Source organism: Zalophus californianus, chromosome 7 (assembly GCF_009762305.2).
Source record: "Zalophus californianus isolate mZalCal1 chromosome 7, mZalCal1.pri.v2, whole genome shotgun sequence".
Lineage (NCBI taxonomy): Eukaryota > Metazoa > Chordata > Mammalia > Carnivora > Otariidae > Zalophus > Zalophus californianus.
The window spans coordinates 40,431,242-40,452,880 of record NC_045601.1 but is presented as its reverse complement, the minus strand read 5'-3'; the positions used below and the strand labels follow the sequence as shown (position 1 = coordinate 40,452,880).

Genomic DNA, 21,639 nt, shown 5'->3' with positions numbered 1-21,639 from the left:
CATGTTAAGCTCAAAGATTCCTGTTCATTTGTGATGATTCTAGTATACAGATGTATAAAACTAAAGGGAATGATTGCATGTGTCTCCAGAAATAGTTGCTTTATTATGAGAAGAGAAGTCGAAGGGTGTCTATTTTTCCTTCCTCTGGGACTGTTTGTGTTTTTGGCCCCAGTGCTCATTTCCATTCCCTTCAATAGTAATTCAGCAGCCAGACTTTATGGCTGAAATACTATTCATATAAGTTCCTCCGGTTTAGTCATCAACACAATTCTTTGAAACCACTCTGGTCTTCTTTTCTAAATTGAACATTTCTGTCAACTACAAATGCAGCAAGTACAAAATATTTCCGTACGCTTTCCACATCAAAACGATCTCCTATGGGACCTAGAAAATGTGTGTTCACGTGAATTACCATCCACAAAGGCTACTCGCCGGCCGCTCTGGGGTCTTGCACACAAAGGGTGAGAGAGGGGCGTGGGGAGACTGCCAGGCGTCGCAGCCCCGCCTGGCCAGGTGATGCCCGCTCGAGTAGCCGGCCCCGGAGTGCGGACAAGAAGGCTAAACTTGGGGCTCAGGATATTTGAATGCCGCGGAAATTGCCGTCCTACCCAGCCGAGTCAGGGCGAGAGGAGCGGGGTGCGTGCGCGAGCTGAGTGAGCGCTTACGTCGCCGCTAGATCTGTGCTGGGATAATTAGAGAGGAGTTGGGCTGAGCCGAGTCCTCTTTTAGCCGCGGCAGCCGGAGCCGCCGCAGCAGCCTCAGCCCGGAGGGGCGCGCCTGACTCCCGCCGCCCGGCGCGCACCGGGAGAGGCCCGCGCCCCGCGCCCCGCAGCAGCCGCCCCGCCGCGCGCAGCGCCCGGCCGCTGGGGCGCACAGAGGCGGCGGCCGCCCGCGTGGCCTTCTCCATCCAGGCATTGGAACCCTGCTCCCTCCCTTCTCCTCTCCCGGGGACGCGGATGGCAGGGCCAGGCGAGGACCTGGGACGCCGGTGGCCCTAGCTCCGCACCCCCACCCTCCTGCTAGGAGAGGCAGCGGGCTGCTGGCGGACGATGTGGTCACGGCTGCTCCCCAGTGCGTCTTCGGCCCGGGTCCCAGCTGCCGCCCCTCTTCTCTGCTCGTGCCATCCCACGGAGAGGAGTTGATGCTGCTGTCGCCGCCGCCGCCGCCGCCGCCGCCGCCGAAGCCGGGGCTGATGGATGCCAGGGAGTGCCGCATTGCTTAGCGTCCCCGCCTCCGGGTTTGCTGGTAGGAGCCCACTGCTCTTCTCTCTTGCTTTGGGGTTTTATAGAAAAGGTAGAGACATTTTAATTTTATTCTCCACTCCTCTTCTCTACCTTCTCCCCCTCCCCCGTCCGCCCCCAACCTCGCATTTGAAACGTATATTGTGAGAGAGATCCCCCTCCTTCCTGCGCACCCCCTCCCCCCGATAATTCCGTTGAAATAAAGGGCTAGAGGAAGGCAGAAGTTGCGGGTGGGGCTGGAGGGGGGGGGGAAGCCCACGCTGGTGCCAACGCCACCAGAAACCCTTCTGGTGCCTTCTGAGATCACGGTGTATCTAGGAGGGGAGGAGGGAAGGTGCGCTATCTGCAGAGTCTCCACCTAATTGGATCATAATCATTTTAAACAAAATCCTACAAATGTCTTTTAAAAATAGCATCTTTGAATAAGCAGAAGGAAAAATAAGCTCCTTTCCCCCCTCTTTCCCTTTCTCTCTTTTTCTTTCTGGCAAAGACGCTCTCTCCCCGCCCTGGAGCTCAGCGCTGAAGAGCCACCTTATTATTAATCAGAATTCCCATCGTTATCCCTGGCAGGCGCATCCTTCAGTAGAGACCGCAGAAGCATCACAGAGCTGGGGCTGAGATGTGCGTGGGGGTTGTTTTTGTTACATCTTGGAAGAGAAGAGGACAGTACCAAGATCAGTGCCAAGCGCGCTGGGTGGGTTTAGGGGTGTTTTGTTAGGACTGAGGAAGGACAAGGAGTGTTGGGCCCACCAGAGGTCCACATCTCTTTAAAAGAAAGGGAAGAAGGAACTAAAGTGACTCGTTGTTTTTAAGGGGTGGGAAAAGAAGTTTATACCCCCCAGAAAAAAGCTGCGGGAAAGCAGGAGCAACAGGGTACTAGTCTGGACACCAAGACAAATAATATCCTGTACAGAAGAGGAAGCAGGCTGCAGTGAGGTCCAGAGGCCAGAGCGTGGTGGTGGCAAAGGCCAGGTTTGTTGTGGGACAGTCAGCAAGAGGAAGGGAAGGTTCAGGAATAAGCAGAACAATGACTCATTTGCAAGCTGGTCTCTCTCCTGAGACCCTGGAGAAAGCTCGCTTGGAGCTCAACGAGAACCCAGACACACTGCACCAGGACATCCAGGAGGTGAGGGATATGGTCATCACCAGGCCGGACATTGGCTTTCTGCGCACAGATGATGCCTTCATCTTACGCTTCTTGCGGGCCAGGAAGTTTCATCACTTTGAGGCCTTCCGCCTCCTGGCCCAGTACTTTGAGTACCGGCAGCAGAACCTGGACATGTTCAAAAGCTTCAAGGCCACTGACCCTGGCATCAAGCAGGCACTGAAGGATGGCTTCCCTGGGGGCCTGGCCAATCTGGACCACTATGGCAGGAAGATTCTAGTCCTTTTTGCAGCCAACTGGGATCAGAGCAGGTAAATCCTAAATTCAAACTTGTCCTAGGGATTCTTTTACTCTCCCATTTTCCAGAATTTACCCTGAGTAGTGTCATGGTTTTAAAGCTTTGAAGTGTTTGTTTATTTGGCTGGGGGAAAAGAGAAACTGGAACTACAAAATGAGGTTCTGGTGGGCATCCTCAGGGGTGGTAGAAAGGCTTTTATTTCTACCTTTGAAACTCTTACTTCGTGAGCACCTAGTTTCTACTGCAGCTCTAAATGCTTCCTGAACCCTATTATTGTGCTGCGATCTAAATCATTCAACTTCTAAATAAAGCTGCTAAATTTTTCACCTCTTGAGTAAGTTTACTGCTCTGTGGAGAAATGAGGATGAGAATGGAGACAACTTTTCCTCCCTCCCCCAATGAAATTCTTAAAGTAGTTCATTATCATCATCACCATCAAAATCACCATCACCATCATCATCATCATCATCATCATCATCATCATCAACATCATCATCTGTCTCCTTAGTACTGAGGTTTTATTTTTAAACAATATCCTGGCATTCAACCAAGATCAAGTAGTTTTGTCGCTTGGGAACTTTTCTGCTTGGTGGTGTGTAGATGAAGGAATAATATGATGTGTGTCACTTCAATGAAAAGGAAGAGTTGTACCCTCTGCCGCTGAGCATGCCTACTGACACTGAAAATAAAGGCTGACTGGTATGCTTGTTCTACACCTGTCACTAATCTAAAGAATGTGTTTCCTGTCTGATGTGATTTTTCATCTTTTGTAAGGAAGTGGAAAATGTTCAGACATGTCGGTTGGTAGACTTTTGGAGTTCTATTGCTTTTTAATGGAAGAGAAATTATATTCTTATTTCATCTACATTATAACAGAAAAAGGCAGAGAAGAACTATTCCACTTCCTCAATCAAAATTATTTTCTCAGGGGCGCCTGGGTGGCTTAGTCGTTAAGCGTTTGCCTTCAGCTCATGTCATGATCCCAGGGTCCTGGGATCGAGCCCCGCATCTTGCTCCCTGCTCTGTGGGAAGCCGGATTCTCCCTCTCCCACTCCCCCTGCTTGTGTTCCCCCTCTCACTGTGTCTCTCTCTGTCAAATAAATAAATAAAATCTTTAAAAAATATTTTCTCAGACTGAAAGACATAAAAAATTATGAAAGGGTCTTGGGTAAGGTAGTTTCAATTAAGTTCAAAGCTAAATATATTTCATGGAACTTGAAAATGTTACCAGAACTATGAATCATGAGGAGCTGGTTGTTATAACATTGGTGTATTTTTAGTTCTGTGAATGGTGACTTTTGATGCATCTGGTTAGTTGAAACATCTCTGGGACAATTGTAAAAGACTTTTACAGTTACTGAGAAAGCTTATTGATCTTATGGTTTTCTAGAGAGGCTTCTCAGACTGTTGGAATCTTAGAATGTAAGTGAATATTTTTAACAAGTTTTTACTCATTAGTTACCTGTTCCCTGTAATTCTAAGTTGAGAACTACTCTGATTTCTTTTAGGTAAATAAAAAGACAAATTACTACCTAAGGAATCATAAAGCTAAGAAACGTACAGAGTTAGCTATTGAGGGGGAATGGAGGTCTATTCCTTATTTTGGTTACTTGCAAAGATCTCACTCTACTTTTTATCAGGTGCCAAAGTTTAAAGGCCCATGAAATGCCATCTTTTGACCACAATTTCTCTTTAAGTTTTTTATTTTTTTTCCCATCTGAGATGTACATTGTAAGGTCATGCAAACCAATTATTGCATATATCAAAATTGAAAAAAAAAACTATTCAAGAAGGAACATAATCCATATGTCAGTTAGATTGGCATTTTGTTTATTGAGCTACAGTGAAATGGGTGCTGTGGTAATTTTATATTTAAATATATCTCAGGGTCTGTCAAAGATATCATTAGAGAGGCAGATTGCGTTCAGAGAGACATGCATGTATATCAGAACTTTTTTCACTTATTTTTATAAGTTAACTAATATTCACACTGATTTATAAGCCTAATTAAGATGAAAGTCACTTATAGTTCTCATCTATATGGGAAGCTGATTACTCCAGATTTACTAAAGAAACTGTTTTAGTTGTCTGTCTTATTCTTTCATATAAAGGATAGGTTACTAGTAATGAAAATCTATCTCCTTGGAAATCTACAATGGGAGATGATTTACTAATAGGCATATAAAATTATTTTTATTAAAACTACACAAAAATCCTAAACATTAAAATTTCATGTATGTGAAGTTAAAAATGAGAAGCTATGTCCTGTAAAAATTATCTGGACCTACAGGCTAAAAATTATGAATTCTACTTCTACAGTTGGAAACAAACAGGTATAATCAAGAAGTTATACTATGTCAAGATCAGAAGGCATACAAGTTATTTAGAACTTGTCTAAAATTCCTCCTATATTCTTAGAAAAAAAAATCATTCTCTCCTTCTTACTCCCTCCCCCCATCTCAGATCTGCATATATCAGTAACAAGGACTAGTGGATAAGCAGCTCTATCCTCCTGACATATTCTGTAAACTTCTATCATTGGGATATGTGCATAAGAACTGCTCTGAAGCCTGTAGGATGGTTTCTGGCAGTTTCTTCCTCTAGTATCAGGATGTCACCAGCCTCTTTCCGACCTTGGGTCTGAATCCCTTTCCTTTCTACACTCTGCAGCCTCAATTCTTATCTGACTTGAATTTTAACAAAGTCTGTGCCACCTTCCCTCAATGTTTCCCATACTACCGTTCTGTTAGGTGGATCTGCCACATGCCAAATTCTCTCGGTCCCCACGCCTCTCCTGTTCTGTGAGTCGGATCCTGCTCTCATCCTGCCAGACCAAACAACCTGGGTCTCTTGAGAAGACTGCACATCTGATCATAATTCTGACCACCTTCCTTGAGTTGTTCAGTGAATTGCCTGGCTTTTAACAATCTTTTTTTTTTTTTTTTTTTTTTTAAGCAGCATTGTTTTAAGAAAGTAAAATAGCATTGTTTTAAAGAGACAATTGGTGGGAATGTCCAGGATTACACAGGGAAATTCCAGAAATGAGGTAGAAGAAAATGTTCCCTTTCTTTCAAAACAGCTTATTTCCAACTTCCCAAAAGGGAAAGCAAGATTCTTTTAATCGAATTTTGAAAAAATTTTGTAAAGACCTCTGAAATAACTAATTTGTATAACAAAAAAGACTAAGTCTTATGTTATTATATTTATAATAGCAGGTGATCTAGAGTTAATGCTAGTTGATATTTGTTGAGTTGTGTACTTTCTCTTGTGTGAAATTTGTAGGACAGTTTTCTGTGCTCCTCAGGGGACTAGCAACAGTAAATGTGTGTGAGATGGTGACTATAAATAAAATAGTGTCTCTTTATACTGCAGTGTGGTGCAGGTCAGTTTCAGGTTATTGCAAAGAATTGGACCATTTCCAAAGCTTTTATGGGAGACATGGAATCTTCAGGAAGACTAAGGTAAAATAAAAATATTTACAGTGTACCTGCCTTCTAACATACCTAAAAAATAATTGAAATAGTAGAATGTTAAAATGACTTTCAATGTGGTCTGTGGTTTTTCTAAAAAGGATAGAACAGGGTCAGATGATTTATTACATTTGTTGAGCAGGCTATACCTTGGTAAAGATTCATATAATTTTATCTCATTTCTTTCAGATTGTCTAACATAATTTCTGAAAACAAGAATAAATTCCATAAAATTAAAAACAACTGAACTGTTACACCAAATCGCTAAGATGCAGTAGTCTTCCACGCATTATATGCTGTGTTTCCTTCCTGAATGGTAGTGTCCTGCTTAGGACTCAGCAGATACCTTCAAATTGTCCACCTGATTGCAACAATAGAGTGTGAAGATAATGTAACCTGAAGCTAGAAGAGATCATACTATCTTAGGAAAAGGAAGCTTGGAATTAAAGTAGAGACTGGTTTAGACTCTGGAGCATAGGAGCAGGTATCTGAGAAGTTGAAATTCACTGGAACATACTTCCTGTGAATATTCATGAGTGGATTGGGCCCCTGAAACATAATGATGACATGCATTCTGATAGTTGGCCAGTAGGTCATCAGTAGTATTTTACTTCATTAGAATTATAAAGTAGTTCTCTATACTTTTTTGTACATCAAACAAACATTTATCTGGAATCTGGTTAATAACCAGTAGAAAACAATTAAATACAGCTAAACCAAAATGATGCCTAATATAGTGGCAATTTCAAAGCACTGACCATCTTGCACTATGTTTGGCTTGTCATGATAAACATTGATGATCGCTTATAGTATTGAAGCTGTGGAAGGGATAGAAGACCGGCCAGTCAAACATCAGACTATGATTCTCTAGCTTATCCTGGAATTTGCCTAAAAAACATATTATTGTCAGTTTGTTTATTCTTATTGTGTGGCTTTTTCATGAAAAAGAAAATAATGATATTTGCATGTTCTGATTGACTTGTGAATATGCTCCCATGTATTAAAATAATGTGGTCAGTCTCTAAATTAAAAGGTTCTGTTGATAATAAATTAACATTTTAAAACAGCCATAGACTATACAAATTTGTTTTAATCCCAGCCACAAAGTTTCGTTCTTCTCTAGAAGTGCACTAAAATAAAATAAAACAAAATAAAGTAAAAATTACTAGGAATAGTCAAGGGCAATTAACTATATAATTAAGGAGAAACACTCATACTCAATAATCTTAAAACAAACAAACAAACAAACAAAATATGGGCTTAATTTTTTTTAAAGATTTTATTTATTTGACAGAGAGACACAGCGAGAGAGGGAACACAAGCAGGGGAGGGGAAGAGGGAGAAGCAGGCTTCCCACCGAGCAGGGAGCCCAATTGTAGGCTTAATTTTGAGGCCTGATTTTTGAAGACTTCTTGTCTCAGTTTATTAAAGTTTACTTATATTTATTCAAATATGTTTCAATTTTTTGTTTTACAGTGTTTTATATTGTGTCAAGGTCAGGAATCCCTACCCTTCAAATCCTGGAGGCATCTTGTGCTGTGTTATGGGTGGATTTTGAGATTCAGTCAAAACTGGAAATGGCAAGTGTCAATTCCACAGGACTTCTGTCCTGGCAGAGCTTCTGTATTGCTTCCTTATCAGGAGGCTCTTTTCATAAATATTCTGGAAACTACAGGTTATTCCAAACTATGCCCTTGGTTCATACCGTGGAAAATGGGAACGAAAAAAAAATTGTCCTGAGAAATGTTAGTGGAATACTGGAATAAATCTCTGGAAAAAATAGGACGGTCTCTAGAAACTGGGGCAATTATACAGTAATTAGTGAAATAATCTTGAAATAACAACGAAGACCAAGAGTGCCAACCTTAAAGTAGGATGTTGATGGGGTCTGGCATGAACTGGGCTATTTTCATATTTTAGATATGCAACTTTAAACAAAGTTGAAGAGAAGCAAAGGGTTTGAAGTTACTGCACTGAAAGGATGCCTCAAAAGAAATGTTTAAAGATATTTTAAAACAGAAGCCAACAGATAGTAAATTAATGTTATCCTTAGCGAATGAATTACATTTCCTGCATTCTGGGAAAGGCTGAGCTCTTTTATATCACAGGGAGCAGGTGCATATACTTTACTAAGACAATAAACAGCACTCCTGATAGGGGGTGGGAGGAAGGATGTCCCTGTATGTCAGGTCCTTGTAACATCAAATAACAAACAGAGCCAAGAGTACTCAATTCAAATCATTTTTTTAAAAGATACGCCTGAGTCAAGCATTTGTTACATACATAGAAATTTAGTAGGTGCCAGGGGCAAATGAAGACATGTAACACATTCTTTGTACCGTCAAGGGGCATATGAGCTCTGGGAAGAAAAAACATGAGGTGCTAAATAACTACCAGAGAGGTTGTAAGTGCTTAATGTGGGTACTGTTTGCCTGTGCTCGAAGTTCAGGGCCAAGGGACAGCTGCGGGCTCCTCAGTGTTGTGCAGAGAGAACATCGCCTTCTCCGTTAACAGAATTTAACCTCTTATTGTTTCATTTTAATTCATTAATTAATTACTTCATTTATTCATTCATTTAAAACGGCTTTTATAGCATGTGTGATGTGCCAGGTATTCTTCTAAACCCTTTACAACATTAATCTATTAAATCTTTATCACAATCCTACAAGGCAGGTCCTATTGATATCCACATTTTGCAGATGAGGAAGCTGAGGCTCTGGGCAGTTGAGTGTCTCACCCATGACCATACAGCTAGTAAGTGAGTTGGTCAAACTTTTTGTGTGTGTATAGACAGTTACCGAAAGGAGTCTAGAGAAAAACAAATCTAGGGGAAAGAATTCCATCTAACGTTTAGAAAATCTTGACTGAACATCAGAATAGACCGTTAGAAAGTTCAGTTGCTGGAGTAAATCTCCGAAGACAAAGACTGCACTTAGCAGACCTTTGCTGAGAGTATTCTACCCTTAAAAGAAAAGTTCCATTTCTGATGTTAGCATTTTTTCCAGCACAGTTCTACTTTATTTTGTTTTGTTTTATTTTATTTATTCTGAGGGCAGTAGATACACACTGTTTTACCTTTTTTTTTCTCCAAAGAAAGACATTATTCCTGTAGATGTTTCATTTTCAGTGATTCACTTGTTCTCACTCACCTACATTCCCACAGCAGTAAAACAAAAGCCAGGCTCAAACAGCTAATCTTCTGTGCTCAGTGATATAAGCCAGACAGATGATTATTTCAGAGTTCATATTTTCTCTAGGGTTTGTAGACCTCTCCTCTTCCCATCAGACTCTTAGGAATGTCTTCTCGCCTTTCCTTCCTCAAAACCTGCTGCTGGGGCCAGGTTGGAGCTTGCCCTCTAACCTGGCATGGTGCCACGTTGGTATTGACTTCTGATCTGTCTTCTGACACACATGCCACGGAGACCTGAGAAAGCAGAACAGCTATTCATTAGACTGTGTTCTAGGTATGAGGTGGCATGGGGAGTGCAAAGAAGTCAAGTGTCAGAAAGACCCGGCTTCTCATCTAGTCTCCTCGCTTTACTCCCAGGATAATTCTGGGCAAACCATTCAAATTCTCTGAGATTGTGTCCTCATCTCCAAAATAATAGGAACAAAGCCAGCATAGAGACTTTGAGCTTGTTTTGAGATTAAGATAATGCATTTGAAATTGCCTTGGAAATCTTAAACGATTACACAGATAGAGGTATTATTATTATTACCACTCAGTATTATAAAACACCTAGATAGGTTCATCAGCTTTAGCGCTAATGATACCCCGAGGCATTAAGAGAGGCAATTCTTCGCCTTTGCCTTTCCCCTCAGCACCTTTCTAATAAGAAGTGCTTCAGCCATGAGAAATGTGGCTTAATGAACACTGAGAGGTGGGGGTAGCCTTAATGAAGAATTTAATAACAGCTGATTGATTTAGTGACAAAGGGAAATTGCTTGTTGTGCTGTTCAATGTGATGCCCAGATGCCAGTTTTTCCTTGTCAAGCTGAAAGAAAAGGTTGGGGAATAGGAAGGAAATGACCTGTTTGCGATTTAGGTTGCTCTTTGCAAGGATTGTAAGTTGTAGAGGATGCCACTCTGTAAGCCCCAGGACGGCACAGGTCAGTCAGCACCCCCGATCCTTGCATGGCCAGAGGCAGGAGAACAAGTTTCCCTGCTCTTGACTGTAGGAGATACAGGTGTTCGTCTTCTCCATATGGTTTTTACATATTATCACAGCTCTGCTGTCTTTCAAGAGCAATGGTCTATATAGTTGTTAGGTGTTATTATTTCTTCTTACTGCCTGCTATGCATCATCCTCTCCAAGCTGATTTCAGATGCAGGCTTTACTTAATGCTGTTTTGAGAAGCACAATCAAGAGTCGGGAGTTGCATTAATGTGCTAGTTTGTTATTTATGGCTTTCTTCCAACATATAACGGAAGACTAACAATGGTGGAGTTCCTACAGTTGGGAGATAAACCTCAAACACAAGCATACTTATTGTAGTGGCCTCAGGTTTGTAGATTATAACAGTGAAAAATAATTTCAAAGAGAAGAATGCAAGTAGGATTCCGGAAGATATAAAATTAATAAAATCCTCCATTTCTTTGGAAGATATTTGACAGACTTTGGCAAGATCTCATGTAATAATGTGTTGCTTATGAAGAGCCTGCTGAGCTGCTAATGGTAGTAATGTGACATGTTTGACAACAGAGGACTGGAGTGTCAAGAGTAGTTTTGACCTGCCCTTTGAATGCAGTTAGCTAAGATGTTTTAATGTTTCTTTTCTTCAATTTGGACATCAAAATGATTTACATAAGGATCATTTGATTCTCTTTTTGAAGAAAGATAATAAATTTAAAAACTTGGTGAAATTTGCTCTTGAAAACTTGGCAAACCTGCTTTTCTTCATTGCTGATCATGGGATTTGCCTTATTATATTTCCTTGGGAATAATGATATGTCTGTAAATTTTTCTCTTGATTTGGCCTCAGTTTTGGAAAACCATACTTAAAATGTGTTATTTAAAACAAATTGCCTCTTGATGTCTGCCTTTACTGGTGCTATGGTTTATTCTCACTGGATATAATACATCAGCCTTCCAAAGCTGATTTCAGATTCAAGTTTTACTTAATGCCATTTTGGTATTATTAATGCTATTTGGTGTTCCTATAGGTAACATAAGAATAATCATAATGGGGAGAAATTCTAAATTGGGCTTTTCTAATTAAGAATTAGAAAAATTATTATTTTGAATTTCAGGAATTAAAATGAGTATTTTTTTAAACAGGTCTCCAAATTTAAACCAGAAATATGACAAAAAGCCTATAAACCTACACAGACTGGAAAGATGGAGGAGGAAGGCTGTAACACTGTGTTAGGCTATTATATTCATAGAGGAGATAGGCCAGCCATGGAATGACAAATAAGGTATTCAACCATACATATTTTACAGATTTAAAGACAAATAGGTAATAGAACTCTACACAAAATTTTATTATCTTATGTATTCAGGAAGTATTTTGGGATGCCACATCTTTATGCCTGTAAGATAGGCTATATACCTTCCAAAGGTTTAAAAATAATCTCTTGATTCTTGCCTTTTATAAGAGTAATAAGCTATCTAAAGGTCATCATTCATTTTTAAGTATAATATACAAATAACCTTTAGTTCTGATTATATCCTGCTTGGTACACTATGTCTATGGTTACCATTACAATAACAGGTATGCTCTGTATCTATTCCAACCAACATTTACTGAGCATTTGCTGTATACCTAACACTGTGGAATTGCTTTCCCCTGAATTGTGTCTTTAACTTGCCTCCCCTGCCCCCCATGGCCAGTGAGATCGAGTAAGCTAATCATAGGTACTTCCATTTTTTTCATATAACGGAACTGAGCCTCAGAATTATAGATCAATGGCATGTCCAGGACCACACTGCTAATGAAGGACAGGGAAGAGATTCCATCTTGAAGTCTTCTGACACCGTGCCGTAGGCTTGAGTAATGCTGGGATCCCAAAGGGATTCTATTCCAAACTACTGATTTTACAGATGAGGAAACGAGACCCAGAGCAAGTGAAAAAATCACCTGAAGTTCCTTTCTGGACTCCTATGCTTTCTCCATTCGCCTCCAAATGTTTCTAGAAGTGAAAAATAGAACTACTCCCTCATATGTACTCACTGCCTCATACTATCTTCGTCGAAGGGATTTCTATCCCTAATCCACCAGCCCTTCCCGTCCCACCTGTTTCCTGAAGTCAACATTTCTTTCTCTAGCTTTTCCTAGATGTCTCCACCTGAATATCTGAGGGGGAAAAACTTGAAATGTTAGCATTTTCGTAAATTTGGTGATTCCTCTTGACATTCTGGGATTCCCTTCTTGAATAACTATTTCATTTTCTTCTCAGCTCTGACTACATTACCTCCTTCACTTACTTGAACTTGGGGTCTGTGTGTTTTTGACTTTGGAATTTCCCCCCTTGAGCTTTCTCTTCAGTTTAGGATCTACTTTTTCAGATGTTTACTTGATATTATCTTTCTGGGTGTACTACATACTTCTCACCAACACTACAATGGGCTTTATTCCAAACTCTACATTTCCAGATGCTCCAACAGTATTCTCTTCTTGCATTACTGATTTTGATGAAAGATTTTACCATTTACTCGGGCTCTGAAGCTAGAATATCTTTGTGACATCTTTTACTCTTCCTTCAATCTTAGTCTCTGTGTCTAATTATTACCTTTTAACAAATTCACCTCTAAAATACTTCTCAAATTTGGCCTTTTTTACTTTGCTCTTCATTCTGTTGCCTTCGCTGAGGCAGTATCTTACTCTGTAATCAGTGCCTTGGCGCTCTAGTCTACTCCCATTCTACAGGAACGTAAAGAGCATTCATTGCGTTCCTACAATGTGCCAGGCACTGTGCTAAGGTGCAAGGCTGAAGAAGATAAAGACTCAATCCTGTATCCTTCTTTCTTTCATTGCATCTTTATGATATTAACTCCATATGAGTGATTAAAATCTGCTGACATTTTTAACCATAGCTGTTTACCCTAGTGTTCTTGTTTATTGGTGAAACTCCTTCAAATCTCATTCTCAAGTTTTCCAAATGTGAAGGTGTGAAATGTCAGTATTACTGAGGGCATTCTTGAACTACTTCAAAAAAATACCATGCCTAATTTTCAGGATAGTTGAGATGAGATTTTAGAAAATCATAGGAAGACCTGGAGGTAAAGGAAATGGTTGTAAAATATGAAAACAAAATATTTTCAAAAGCATTTTAGTTTGTTTTGGGAGAATACATGTTAAATTCTAATATGTCCCTGGAGTGCAGCAAATAAATTTCCTCTTGGAAAAAGATTTCTAAACAAAATTATCTTCAGACTCCTGAGGTATTTTAAAAGGAATTTTCAGTATGCTAAACACTTTCTACAGCTTTGCCGAAAGTGATTGTTAGATTTAATGCGGTCCATTTCTGTTGCTGATAGGTACACACTGGTGGATATTTTGCGTGCCATCTTACTTTCTTTAGAAGCCATGATTGAAGATCCTGAGCTTCAAGTGAATGGATTTGTTTTGATCATAGACTGGAGTAACTTCACCTTCAAGCAAGCCTCCAAACTTACACCAAGCATGCTGCGATTGGCTATTGAAGGCCTTCAGGTAAAAATTGACAAATTACCCAGTTTCTCAGTCTTTCGTGTTTGACTTCTCTTATCTAATGTGTTAGAATGACAAAATGTCTTACTTAAAGAATAATAAAAACATTTTTTTAAAATAGTTTTTTAGCACTAACACTAAAACACTAACTGGACAAAGGATTATAGAAGAAAAGTTGAAAGATACGGACCTTTTAATAGATGGGGTTTGTAGTACTAGGTACAAACCTCACTATGTCTAAGCATAAATGTGGGTGATGACCTGAGGTTTTTATCATGATAATCAGAACAAAGAGCACGTTTTGGATTTTATTAGCTATTTAGGCTTTTTTGTTTTGTTTCTCTTTTTTTTCTGTGTATATTAATTATTAGCTAAATATTTGTTTTACTATTCCATTTAACCTCCTGAATTAGGGATATGATCATTAATATCTTCATGTTGCCCAAAAAGCTGTTAGGAAAGCAATCAATCAATATGCATTTTGATATCTAAGATTTGGAATCACTGTTTTGAATTACTTCTCTAGACTTAATTCAGGTTTTTGTTGTTGTTGTTTTGGTGGAAGGGCCATCACATGGAATTTACATAGGAATGGTGCTTCTTCCAGTGAATGACTCTTAACCTGGTTGGGAACTATAAAGTGGAAAATCAATTATTAATTAGTGACATGTCATAAACCCACTTTTTAAGTTTCAGGATGTCCTCCCACTTTCTGTGGTTTGCTTTACAGTACCTTGTATATAATACTTATGGAATAAATCTTAAATTCTTTAACAAATTTGCAAATTAACTCTTGAGTGGTATTAGTTACTATTCTCTGTATATTCAACATGCATCTTAGAAGCTTGCAAGTCAACAGTTAAGTTTTGTAACTTTTACCACTGAAAATATCACTTGTTTTAAAATGACTAATTATATCTTTGTCATTCATTAGGCCAGAATGCTAGACTTTAGTTTTTCATGTTGAATAACCAAAATTATCCAGATCTCTGTTCCATAGTAATTTCTGACTGTGTCTGTAGGCACTTAAATTGATGGCTGATGACTCACTAAAAATGGTCCATTTCTCCAGGCAGCAGGACATCTTAATCAAATTGAATTTACAGTTTGGATTTTGCCTCTGAAGTGAATAAGGCACACTGATCCTTTTTCTCTGCATAGCTTTTTCCTGATGCAGGTTTCCTGACTTGCTCTGGGTGAGTCAGCGGGAGTCAGCGGTGCTCCTGTCTTATCTTAAACAACATCTTTTGTAAAACTCCATAGAGACAGTTAATATGGGTTGAGAGAGGACACAGGATAAGCATGTTCGGAAATGCATTTTTCATGTGGAATCAGTCCTAATTCTGCACTATTGCCAGCAGTGTGTAAAGTGTCCTTCACTTTATAAAGAAAATTGGTTACCACAACCATGTTACTTAGCACAGAATGGTAATTTAGCCTTTCATAATTATTTTTTTCTTTTTTTTTTAAATTTAACTTGTCATCTTTTTGCAAGATGGATAGGCGAGGCCTTCAGCTACAGGAAGAACTGGAGAACTCATATTATTCATAGAAATTGAAAAAAAAAAACACCTCAAGAATAGACTCAGTATCTTGCTATTTGCCAACTTACATACTTTATGGAGTCATGCAATAGTAGCGCTGTAAGTCAGTCCAGGAGGGAGAACTGACAACCGGGACATGTTTGGGAGCTTCCCCATTAGCCATGCCACAATCCGAATTTCTTTAAGTGCTAAGTTTCAGCAAGATAGGAACTACAGTCAATTTAAATCTCTGTGTTTATGTTGGAGAGAGAGGGATCCCCTCCTCAGGTGGGGACCTGTGCTGGCTGCCTTGTTTCTTTCTATTCCCCATGAAGCTTTCAGTCCCCTTTCCTTTCTCCCAGGACCCAGACTGAGGAAGCAGGGTTGATTTCCCCTGGTTGCCAACTGGGAAGCCACTTAAAAGAAAGGAAGTCTTTATGGGGAATAAATTTGACACGTCAGTAACCTTCATTTTATTTTTAAAAAAGATTTTGTTTATTTATTTGAAAGAGAAAGAGAGAGAGACAGAGCATGAGCTGGGGGGGGGTGGGTGGGGGAGGAGGAGAAAGAAGGAGAGGGAGAAGCAGACTCCCCACTGAGCAGGGACCCCCCCCCGCTCCCGACACAGGACTCGATCCCAGGACCCTGAGACCATGACCTGAGCTGAAGGCAGATGTTTAACCAACTGAGCCACCCAGGGGCCCCTGTTATTAACCTTTAAACTCAGTTTTTCTCCAGTTTGGATTGATTTTTAAATGCTCTGTATCTATGTATCTATGTCTATATCTAGATAAAAAAATAGTAATTCCAAATAAGAAAAGAAGATGTGCTAAAAACATTCCATTCATTGAGACAAGCATGATTTCCTAGTTTGTCTTCTACTGAAGTAACATTTTGACTTTTCTAATTATTCCTCTGTTTTACTTTGCATAAGTTCTGTGAGAAACATTGTTGCCTTGATCCATGTTTAAGGCAAAGCACCAATAAACTTTTTTTGAGAACATAAGACCAAGAAAATGTTTGAAGTAAGATATGTACACAATTTTAGGTTGGGTTGCTAAACACAACTACTACCATCACCAAGACTACCAATACTACCACAATAGCAAACACCTTCCAATGAACCCAGTCAGGGAAATTAAGAGATGAAGATATCTTTAATAACTCAGTGATAATTTATATCATTCTGTAATCTGGCTATAATATGTTACTTTTATTCAGGCAAACATAAAAAAATACTCTAAGGAGTTGAAGTAAAAATAAGAAAGGTCATCAATGGGTCTAGTGCCAGGAAGAAAACTTACTTTAATGATATGTATTATTAATGGGATGATGCAACTGTGCTTTGAAGAGGCCCCATCTCTTTTCTTCTTTAGGTATAACCTATCTAAATGCACACACCAACCCCCTTTTTCTCAAGCAAAAGTATTTTGAGTGACCTGGCTAGAGATAGCACCTGAAACCTGGGAGAAAGACACATAGACCATGGCTTTTAAGACCTACTTATGATCAAAATACAAGGTCAATAGAGAGATAATGTGGAAGAGTGGAAATAGAATAGGCTTTAGAGGCTGATAGGCCTGGGTTTGGATGATAAGCCTGCTACATACTAAATACTCGGGCAAATTACTTACCTTATTTGAATCTCAGTCTATTCATTTATACCAGTTTTATAGTATTAAATTAGAAATGATACATCTTGTACCTAACAGGTGATGGCCATGCTCAAAATAATTGATGTGGATAAACTTATTTGGCAGGTGACATATTTTTCTGCATGTGTGCTGGTTTTCTCACAATTCAGTGACTACTTAGACTATTTAGACTTAAAGCCGGTCAACTTTGGGATCTGAATAACATGATCTTTTGCTTTTAGTGCTTAGGTTATCAGTACACAGATTGCATTTTTTTTTTTTTATCACTTCACTGTGTGGTTAAGGAGCATCTAGATATTTTCATGTTAGGTGCCAAATAAAATATTTTTTCATGGTGGAAACCAAATGAAAAATGAGATTGTTTCACCTAGTAAAAATTAATCTTTGTTTTCTTGGGGAGAAACTCCAGGCACGGTTGGAAAGGTGGCGACTGTGGGGACATCCTTGGTCTGGAAGGGTGAGCAAGAGTTTGCTGAGTGGACAAGGACGGGAGGAACATTTTGGACAGGAGAACTTTGGGGAGGTGCTTTGAACAAACATACAGCTGTAAAGCATTGAAGTTACATGATAAATCTGTTTTGAGGTGGCCAGACCGAGACGTGAATTGAGGCAAATGACCAGAGATGAGCCAAGAAAGGCTGGCTAAGAACTGTTTCAATAGGATGGAGGATGGCATTCTATGTGATTTGGCCTGTGTTCTCCATACATGGACAAGCAAGTGACCTGATCACGCCTTTGCTTTGGAAAGATCTCTTCAGTAGAAGAAAGGACTTGGATAGAAGGATGGAGAAGTTAGATTTAGAGAGCCCCCATACTACCATGGAGTAACTATATTGATCTCATTTTGTAGGACAGGGAATGAAACTTCAGGATGTTTAGGAGAGTTAACCAAATTTTCTCAAATGACATAAAGGCTTGAGTCCAGGTTGTCTGACTCCAAAGACCAGTGTCTCTCTTGAATCTTGTTTCTATTGTTTCCAGGGCTGTGTTTAAGAAAAAGCGGGTAGGCTCAGATTATAGTAACTTCGCTCCCCATGCCAAATCCTCACGCTATACTACAAGTGAAATTTGTTTTTGGGATAGGGAGTACAATTCTAACTAAAAAAGTCACAATGGCTGACCTATGGCAGAACGATTTTCTTCTTCCCAGTGAAAATCCTCCTTGAGTAATTGCAAGTCTCTCAGTTCCCTGTGATAAAGGCCAAGTGAAAGGCACTTTTCTGTAGCCAGAGAGAAATTTATCAACACAACCACAGATTGATAAGCCACTCATGATATTGGTCCAAGGCAATTCTGTATGCTTTCTCCATGCAGAATCTGTAAACACATTTTTAAACAAAAGGCCTCAAACATTTTTACCAACATAATGTAGTTCCTTGATAGATAGAAGGCAACAACAGATATTTTTGTGGAAATAAATTATTCAGACTTCATTGGAAAGAAACAAGAAAGAAAATTATCTTGCTACTAATAAGAAGTTAATTGATTGGGGTAGTCATAGTAACAGGAAGCATTTTAGAAAATCAATACAAGATTAAGTGGATGTGTCTTGTAGCCCTGGGAAGCCAATTAAAACATGAAATGTTTGGAAATACCTGGAACAGCTAAGACTGTTTGAATTTACAGTGAAACGATGTTCTTTTTAAATTTCTTGTCCTTGTTCTATTTTTATTTTTTTCTCATAAAATATGACCATTCTTAAAACTCTTTAGTAATGAAAAACTCAAACTCTTTTATGAATCCAGAATCTCTCATTTGTCATTTTTTTTAACTTAATACTAACGCTACCTGTGCTGTTCATTGTTCTTCGGATATATTTATCTGTTTTTCCCTCTTAGCTCTGTCCTGCTGTGTCTCAGTGCTTTTCTTTTACAATTTCACAAGAATCCCCAAACTCCATCTGCTGAAAAGTACATAATGTAGTCAAGGCGCGGCTTGCTGTCAGGGGGATTGGCTGTAACAAGGAACTGAATAGCTCTTTGAGTTGCTACATAAAACTCAGATGTCAGGGCCATCACAAAATGCCTAAATCAGTGCCAGATATTTTAAGAGCCCTTAATAAATAGGACTTGTGAAAGAATAAAGAATATGTAATCAATCCACAGTACTTAATGCCAGCCCTTTCTTCAGTCTAAAGGGTCTAATGTTAGGAGCAGCCACCGATCTGTTAGCTCTGGGAGCTCTGGTCATTCATGTGGAAGGCAGACAGCACTGCTTCTACAAATTCTGGCTCTGACTGTTTGGAAGCCCAGTCCTACCAGGGGGAGCTTGCCAAAAGCAGAAGACATGCTAATGACTTGGAACATCACTGTCCAAGACTAGCGGGTGAAGAGCCCCATTAACTTCAGTCCAGCATTAGTTTGTGCAGTCCTCTAAATCCTATCCACAATTTCTGGCAGCTTCCAAATTGTGTGTGTGTGTGTGTGTGTGTGTGTGTGTGTGTGTGATGGTTAAGAGAGAATATCAAAAAAGAACTCAGTGAGACATTGGGTAAACTAGAAATTTGTAATAAAACAAAAGGACTCTGTGCTTTGCAACAGTGTTCTTTGCAATGGTTGTTAACCTGCCAATAGTGTTCAGGCTTAAAATGCTTTGGACAGTAGCAGAAACTTCTTGTATTCAAGCTACCTTGTAAACTTAAGGCAGCATTATGGTGCATTGATGGGAGAGGGCTGAAACCATGCCTATCTTTTTAAAAAACGAACACAGATTCATGAACTGTATTCATTCAGACAGCCTGAAGGTGGGAGCGTTTATTTCCACATTTTGTATGCACAGGCAGAACCATATTGAGAAACAGTGACAAGGGTAGTGTGTAAAAAAAGTGACATTTTTTTTCATCACATGCATAGCTGTCTGAGCTAAGTGTGCTTCCTTTCAGTTGTTACTTAACCTAAAACAAATGAGTGAAACCCTTAAAGTTGCTTTATTTCATGGTGTGAGAATGTGGTGGTTTGGCTGAGAGGTTTCGTTCCCAGAAGTAGGACGTTGGAGTCTTTTTAAAAGCTGACAATAGGCATGTAAAAGCTATATATAATATTCAGTTCAGCAAGCGGGCTAAGGATTATATAACCTTTGATAGTGGGCTAGGATAATTCTGTGTATGTATATATGTACATATATACATATAAATGTATATATATTACTATTTTTTCTGGCATTACAATTGCTATTTTATGTTTTGATTAGCAGCTAAATCTGTTTAAAATGTCTAGTTGTAAGAAGTACGTGTCACCCTTGACAAAAAATGAAGAGATGGGTGCTCTAGAGTTACTTAACACATACTTGCTGACTTAAAGTATTAGTAATTGTCAATACAATTTAATACCTCTACATTTTCAATTTAATACCTCTACACTACTGAAGGAGAATGTATTTGCCTCAAATAACCAAATAATTGCAGTGACAAAAGGGAAAGAAGCAAATAGCAATCATTTGGTCTGAGTCAGTGAGATAACGATAAATGGATAGAAAATAATTATCCATAATGAAAAACTGAACGAACCACATGAGCTGCTCTGCGTTTCATTTTATTGGCTATGTTTAGATATGTCCTTAACGAGAGAACAAAAAAGATGAGTAAGTGCAAGTTCTCTTTTATTCTTTTTAGTAGCAATGCAAATGCATCTTGATATGTCCTTCTCCCCCAATGGAAATTTATTTTTTCACTCTCCTCAGTTCTAAAGTGCAAAATGTGAACAGCCACTTATCCTTTCAAAAAAATTAGTTCTGATGCAATGGAATACTATTCAACCTTATAAAAGAAGGAAATTCTGCCTTTTGCAATAGTATGCATGAACCTGGAAACATGCTAAGTGAAATAAACCAGGCACAGAAAGACAAATGACTGCATGATCTTACATGTGGAATCTAAAAAAATTCAAATTCATAGTAACAGGAGTAGAATGGTGGTTATCAGGGGCTGGGAGGTGAGGGAAATGGGAGATGCTGGTCAAAGGGTACAAACTTTCAGTTATAGATGAATAAGTCTGAGACCTAAAGTATAGTTTGGTGACTATAGTTAGTAACAATGTACTGTATTCTTGAGATTTGCAAAGAAAGTAGGTCTCAAGTGTTTTTACCACACACGCCCCGACGCACTCACCCCTCCCCCACCACACAGTCATTATGTGAGGTGGCAGATGTATTAATTAGCTTGACTGTGGCAATGATTTTACAATGTGTGTATATAACAAAACATGCTGTGTATCTTAAATATATATAATTTTTACCTGTCGATCATATCTTAATAATGTTGGGAAAAGATTAGGACCCTAATATCATCAGATTTTCGTACAGATGTTGATAAAATTGACATGCTTATTTTTCAAATGTTTAGTCATTTTGCCTTCATAAATATAACCTCAGGTACATCTAAATCAAACATTTTTGAAATCTCAAATTAAGGTGTCATTTTTGTTTTCATAAATTTTAAAATTCTGCTACCATTTTTCCAGAATCATGGAGGTGAGTGATTCTTTTGTCTCATCCATGGGTAACACTCTTGTTATATTTTCTTAAGATTGACCTGGAAGGAAGATACTCTTTATTCTTCATCATAACTGTACTGAAGATCTGTTTTTTTATTTTATTTTATTATGTTATGTTAATCACCATACATTACATCATTAGTTTTTGATGTAGTGTTTTTAATGGGCTTAGTTTTCTGCACATCTGCAACTGGAGAAACTACA

General features: G+C 39.0%; 2 protein-coding genes across 2 annotated transcripts in view; one reads left to right on the top strand and one right to left on the bottom strand.

Annotated features, from left to right (window-relative positions):
• Positions 1–672: 672 nt before the first annotated feature.
• LOC113927866 (translation initiation factor IF-2-like) lies at positions 673–1,860 on the bottom strand. The gene is made up of 2 exons (XM_027604036.1): positions 1,773–1,860; positions 673–1,272 (listed from the first exon to the last, which is right to left on the bottom strand). Exon 2 carries the CDS (start codon positions 1,213–1,215, stop codon positions 673–675), a length of 543 nt encoding a protein of 180 aa, XP_027459837.1. The 5' UTR covers positions 1,216–1,272; positions 1,773–1,860.
• The window catches only part of CLVS2 (clavesin 2), a 68,902-nt gene continuing 48,384 nt past the window's right edge, over positions 1,122–21,639 (top strand). Inside the window, exons 1-3 of the mRNA XM_027602874.1 lie at positions 1,122–1,245; positions 1,732–2,657; positions 13,596–13,770. Coding sequence (XP_027458675.1) covers positions 2,269–2,657; positions 13,596–13,770 — 564 coding nt within the window. The 5' untranslated portion in view covers positions 1,122–1,245; positions 1,732–2,268. The remainder of the gene's footprint in view (positions 1,246–1,731; positions 2,658–13,595; positions 13,771–21,639) is intronic.